The sequence below is a fragment of the Amaranthus tricolor genome, chromosome 2 (genome assembly GCF_026212465.1).
Source record: "Amaranthus tricolor cultivar Red isolate AtriRed21 chromosome 2, ASM2621246v1, whole genome shotgun sequence".
NCBI lineage: Eukaryota > Viridiplantae > Streptophyta > Magnoliopsida > Caryophyllales > Amaranthaceae > Amaranthus > Amaranthus tricolor.
In genome coordinates this window covers 38,309,487-38,316,268 of record NC_080048.1, presented here as the reverse complement: position 1 = coordinate 38,316,268, position 6,782 = coordinate 38,309,487, and the positions used below count along the sequence as shown (strand labels likewise).

At 29.8% G+C, this 6,782-nt stretch overlaps 1 protein-coding gene across 1 annotated transcript; it reads left to right on the top strand.

Annotated features, from left to right (window-relative positions):
• The first annotated feature begins 303 nt into the window (after positions 1-303).
• On the top strand, positions 304-6,582 carry LOC130806138 (zinc finger protein MAGPIE-like). Its single transcript, XM_057671086.1, has 3 exons — positions 304-756; positions 1,485-1,881; positions 5,250-6,582. Exons 1-3 carry the CDS (start codon positions 648-650, stop codon positions 6,166-6,168), a joined length of 1,425 nt encoding a protein of 474 aa, XP_057527069.1. The 5' UTR covers positions 304-647; the 3' UTR covers positions 6,169-6,582.
• The last annotated feature ends 200 nt before the right edge of the window (positions 6,583-6,782 follow it).

Genomic DNA, 6,782 nt, shown 5'->3' with positions numbered 1-6,782 from the left:
GTGTGAAGTAATGATTGTATTGAAAATATGAGAGAGAAAATAATTATAAATAAAATAAAATGGGTAAATTAAAAGAAAAATGAGGGTTCTAAGGGGTAAAAGTGGGATAAAAACTTTCTAAAAATAGAAAGTATTTTAAAGTGAAAAAACTTATAAAACTACCCGTTATAGTAAGATGGAAGAATTTAAAATAACGGAGAGGTAATTTTAAAAAAATATGGTACACATATATGCCACTAAGAAAGAGGCACCCCTCCTTCCAAGTCTACATTTTATTAATTTATTACTCTACACTAATTTTTTTCAAATAAAGTTTTTACATAAAGATCTTTAAGCATCTATAACTAGGCATTAGCTAGCTACCTCCATTTTAGTTTCCTCTTAATCACATCTTAATCTTCATTTATTTATCTCTATATAAGAAAGTGAGAAAGGGAAAGAGAAGAACATCCATTTTCATCATCTTTAGAAATTGATACTCAAATCTAACACAACTCACCTTGTTTAATTTTGCTCCATTTTTAGCTAAGCTTTGATCTTTTCTCTTATTTATTTTTTATTTTCAAATAGGGTTGATTACTCTATTTTTTGATCTTTAAAATAGAATTTATACCTATAAAAGCCTAATTTTTTTGAGCAAATTAAAAATGGTAAATCAAGATGCAAATATTACAAATGGTTTTCTACAAACCCCAATTGTTGGATCTAATGAACCTTCACTTCCAAAGAAGAAAAGAAACCTCCCAGGAAATCCAGGCAAGTTTTGCTTTCCTTACTTTGTGTTCTTTCATTTTTGTAAAGAGTCGTTATTTTTCTGTCCCTTTGAATTTATAACTGAAAGTGACCTATTGTGAAAGAAAATATTATTTTTAGTTTTAATTGCAAACGGAAAAGAATGGATGAGTTATAAATTATAGTAATACCAATTTTTTTCCCATTAATTAACCTTATTTTCGTACCCCTTTATTATGGTATAATGATGAAGGTTAGCTAGCTAGGTATATTCAGAAATATACACTAATTAATTAATAAATAATTTAATTTAAATATTTTAATTTGAATAACTAACGCCAAGGGGCGAGCAAGGTGGCTAGGGTAGGTCATAGTCCTAATCTTAATTAATTAATTAATTTATTTAATTTTTATCATTTGGCCTATTTAGATTTTAGAGCAAGCTTTGACTATGAATACTCTTGGATCTATATCAAAAGATATATATATTAATGTACAGTTAAAGATTCATTTTAATGTATATTATTCAAAATATATTAAGTTTATTTTTCAAAAATCGCAATAATCAAAGTTATTCAAGTTTTAAGTTTACATTGTAATTTGTAAAAAAAAGTTGAGTGGGAAGTACAAGAAAGAATCGGGAGAGTATGAATATCGCACCCTTTTGATAACTATGATCTAACTTTTCGTGTCCTATTCACCTAAAACTCTGACTTCGCCTGATAATAAGCTTTCATTTTGTTATGGTTTAGATCCACAAGCAGAAGTGATAGCATTATCACCAAAAACCCTAATGGCAACCAATAGATTTTTATGTGAGATATGTGGAAAAGGGTTCCAAAGAGATCAAAACCTACAACTCCATCGTAGGGGACATAATTTACCATGGAAGCTCAAACAAAGAACAAGTAAAGAACCAAGGAAACGCGTTTATATCTGCCCTGAAAAGACCTGTGTTCATCATCATCCGTCCCGTGCACTCGGAGATCTTACCGGTATTAAGAAGCATTTTTGTAGGAAACATAGTGAAAAAAAATGGAAGTGTGAGAAATGTTATAAGAGGTATGCTGTTCAATCTGATTGGAAAGCTCATTCCAAGACTTGTGGAACTAGGGAATACAAGTGTGATTGTGGAACTATTTTCTCAAGGTATAACCTTTTTCCAATTACTATATTTTTGTTAAATAATCTTGTACATACCTTATTATGATCCGGGCGAATTCAGAATACTATATAATCAAGCTGGATTGAACTCTCATGTCTGTATGTGTGATGAACCAACTTGATCTATCTTTTTTGTGTTACATATATGCAACACAATTTAATATTAACAGGTTTGACTTCAGATAATTACTAATGCATAAGAAATTTTAGTAAAAAAGGTCTTGTTGATTGTCTTTTTTATGCCTAAATTCATAATATAAACTTTTTATTACTTTTAAGAAATTGGAAAATGTGAAAATTTATTGATATAAGTATTAATTAATTATAAAAAGAACTATATTATTTTTTAAATTCTTTGTTGTTAGGTCAAAGAATTATATGATAATAATATGATAGTTCATATAGTAAGCAACCTAAGAAAACTATGTTATGTCTTTCTATATGTAAATAGTAATATAGTGTAATATACATCGATCTTGTTGGAAAACTTTTGAATAACACATGCTATTATTTTTTACTTAAATAACCAAAATACAAGAATGTAGAATAGGTTTTATTTTTAGTTAATACATATAAACTTCAAAAGCTACTGGTCTTTGCATATGTCTTATCTAATAAGACATATATATATATATATATATATATATATATATATATATATATATATATATTTACCTTTAAATTATTTGTTGTATTAAGCAAATTGAGGCGACAATTTTTGATATGTTATGAAAAAAAGAGTAAGACTGCATATATCTAATATTTCAAACTCCTTTTTTCTGGTGAGTACTTCTTATGCCATAACTAAAAAACTATCGTAATTAACTCTTTATTGCCTTTTGACTCTTTTTCCTAATAAATAGTCAACTACAGTCAACAACTAACAAATAAGTTTTACAAAAACTCTTCACACCAGCTGAATAAAACTAGTTGTTTAACAGTTAGTAAATCAATCAGTAAATATTCTAACCAATAATTACTTGCGAAACAGATCTATAATCTTCAATCACATGGAAACTTCATTAACTTGAAACTAGTGTCCCTATCTATGCTTGTCCTTTTTGTTTCAACAGCAGCGTAGGCATGAGACTGATCAGTTATAATAATTGTTAATATTCCACGTTCATAACTTGCCTTCTACATGAGCCAATTATACATATTTGTAAAGATTTATATGGCCCCTATCCAATAATTTACTTGTGTCTGCAATTTTTCAATAGTGACTTAGAATAAGTAGTACTTTTAATTTTTGAAGGGATGAAATATATTCTAACTTGCTCCGTTTCCTTATATTTGTTACTAATGGTGATATTTTCTCACATAATATTTCATAATTATGTGCGAGGAGTATTTCAAAACATAAGAAATAGTACTCTTAGCTTGCATGTTATGAAACCCATATCCAGCTAGTCAATTAGTCATTAAGGTGATTGGGGTAAGTTTTGGATAGTTATTTAATTTTATCGTAACCTTCTTTGATAAAGGTATAATATGTCGTGTTCGTTCCTTTTTGGTGTCCAGATCATAATTTATACGACTGAGTTATTTCTCTATAGTATATTGTTGTTAAGGAACAACACAACTAAAAAACTTAAGTTGTTGGTTGGGATTTCATGAATATGTTTTATACTGAAAATCAGTTCCCCTCCTTCACAAAAGCCTTTCAGGGTAGAAGTGTGGATGTAACACTTGTCGTCCTCCTCACATGCTTCTGATATCATATGGAGCCAACTCAACCAAAAAACTTAAGTTGATGGTTAAGACCCATACATATGTTATATAATTTATCATTAGTATATATACATAAAAATTAAAGAATGCATATATATATATATATATATATATATATATATATATATATATATATGCTTTATTTAGAAAATTAATATATATATATTATCATATAACCAAGAAATTGAGACTATAACTATAAACTAAGGTTAGGAGTTTGAACTTTGCCTCCCAACTAACAACCTTGGCCACTACCTAGAGGTCAAAGAGTGAATTAACTTTTTAATAGGTGATGAAAATTGAATTTCTATCTAAGAATAGAATGAAAAACTCTGAGCAACTACTAAGCTAATAACTAGCTAGGATTTTTAAATAGAATGGAACTTAATTGTTATGCATTAATATATACACCGTGCCCTGGTTTTTGTGACTAATTATTATTTTAGTCTAAGTCATTTTGGAAAACATTGTTTTAGTTAAAAGTTCAATGCAGTTTACTTAAACAAGATTGAATGTTGCCTTTTGTTTTCCTTTTTAACGACTTCTGTGTTCAATGGGTTGGATAAGGGTACTTTAAAATTAATATGGGTTTTGAAAGCTCGGTTCGGCCCAATCTAGCTCATTTTTACTACTAAAAATAATTTTAATCCCCATTTATCAATTTATAACAATTAAATTATCATTTATCATAAAAAAATTGAAAAAATATTAATAATTTCATTGGCATTGTCATTTATAATATTTAAATCATACATTAATTATGCTATTTACAAAGGCCCATTTTTGCCCTTATTAAGCCCTTTTATAGCCCGTTTCATTTTACAAAAAATATAGCCCATTTTTGGCCCGGCCCATTTTCAGGCCGACCCTTACAAAGTCCTTCTAAAAACGAACCGAATAAGGGCCCAGCCCATTAAACACCCCTACTTCTCAATACTCACCTAATGGATAGTACTTTGAGGCAATACACATATCCCTAAAATCCAGATTGGTCCAAAATGATCTATTAATTAATAACAAAAAATATTGCAAAATATCCTTGTAATATATAAAAGTAATAGATTTTTGCTATTCTATAAAACAACTCCTCTTAAACCAATATCCTTGGTTCTCTTTGTTTTGCCCTACAACTTTTGGGTACTTTTTTTTAAAAAAAATTAACAATAAACCCAGGACATTAGAACATGAATACGATTTTTTGTGACCAAATTATTTTGGACAAAAAATATTGTATTCTTTTATACGTAACCGAGCTAGACACTCAAACACCTACTTGTGTTAGATAATGACCTCTTGAGTCTGGGTAAAAACTAAAATCCATTGGATCCTTTACTTAAGCTTTTAAACGATTACAAATTGTTGTATAAGACGGTCTCATCGAGAGATCACTCTATTCATAAATTCGATTGTCTATGTAATACATATTATGAGAGTATGGACTCCTTATTTGAGATTATCTCACGAGAGACGGTCTTTTAATTCACAAGAGTAGCTTTTAAATGTACACGTTCAGATTGTATCTTTTATGATTAATATATATACACATATTTTTAGTTTTTTTTTTTAAATTGATATTATATTGCTAAATAACATTATCATGTTCCCTTTGTGTCTATAAACAGGAGGGACAGTTTCATCACCCACAGGGCATTTTGTGACGCTTTAGCAGAAGAAACAGCAAGAATGAACGCAGCAAATGCCCATTTTACCCTTAATGCTGCTATCATGGGCTCTAATCTCAGACCTTCCATTGCCATGGCTCAACATTTTTCCTCCATTTTTAAACCTCTTCCTTCATCTACTAAAGATACAGAAACCCTAAATAACCCAAATCAAAAGGAACACTTTCCTTTTTTGTTTCCTACTAATAATACCCAATTACCTCAAAATTTAGGGTTTGATCAAATCATGCAAAATCCCCCTCTTTTTTCCGTCCAAACCCATAATAATTACCATAAATTTTATGATTTTAACCCATCAAATAACAACAATAATATTGAAGAATTAGGTTTAGAAAATAATAATAATAATAATAATAATAATAATAATAATAATAATAATAATAATAATAATGTCATTGCTTCAACATCCTTTCCTTCCTTATATAGCACAAATCAAAACCCTAATTCTTGTCCTATTATGTCAGCTACCGGATTACTTCAAAAAGCGTCACAAATAGGCGTAACGTCTTCGACGCTTACAGATAATCCTGACGCTTTTTTTCCGGGAAACTTTGGGTTAATACTTAAGGGAAATAATGACATTTTGGATGACAATGATGGTGGTGGGTCTTTTCATGGGTCGGCTGACGGGTCGGTTGATGGGTCGGTCGATGATCTTTCTACAGTGACTACAATGTATAATGTCACTAATAATAATTCTGCTAAGCGTCAAAAATTGTTTAATGATAATTATGTAGATAGTAATAATTATACTAATGTTAGTATTGTTCATGGTGGTGTTGGAGGGCAAACTCGGGATTTCCTTGGTGTTGGTTCACAGCCTGTGTACCGGCCGGCGTCGATCAACGGTTGGATTTGAGCTCTGAGGAGGAGGATCATCGTCATCATGGTACCCATAGTACTGTATCCCGCTCATAGGAAACTATGATTAGAATTTGGGGTGAAAAGAAAGATAGTAACAACACATACCCGTAAAGGAGTATGCAAGGCAAAAATATAATGTCGATCATGCATAGTCAAGGTAATGATGGAAAAAAGAATTTAATTTGAGCTACACTCTTTTAGTTGAGACTTGAAATAAGACTTTGACGCTAAAAAGTCTCATCACTTGTTAGACTCTTAGTTAAGATAAGGGCTAGAGTCTTTACTTCAAGTACATGTTTCTAATGACATGTTTGGTTGTTGGTATTAAACAATAGTAATGAGAATGATTTGTTATGTAACTTTTCATGAAATGTACCATGTTATTTCTATAGTAAAGTTCACATTTTTTATTGCCACCTAATATTAAATTTTATGATAAGTAGCTAAGCATTAATTAGAATGGATTTTTAGAAGAAAATGAGATGAACAAAGGATTAGAACAACCATTTAACTTGTTAAACGATTTTGTTTAATTAGGGTTGATCATGCATATTCTTTTGATCAATAGAAACCTCAAGATCGAGTGCACTCATTAAGAAATTCATGGCT

Coding starts and splice junctions, on each gene's coding strand:
- LOC130806138 (XM_057671086.1), top strand. CDS start 648: ATGGTAAATCAAGATGCAAATATTACAAATGGTTTTCTACAAACCCCA. Junction 757..1,484: donor AAACCTCCCAGGAAATCCAG/GCAAGTTTTGCT, acceptor GTTATGGTTTAG/ATCCACAAGCAGAAGTGATA. Junction 1,882..5,249: donor TGTGGAACTATTTTCTCAAG/GTATAACCTTTT, acceptor GTCTATAAACAG/GAGGGACAGTTTCATCACCC.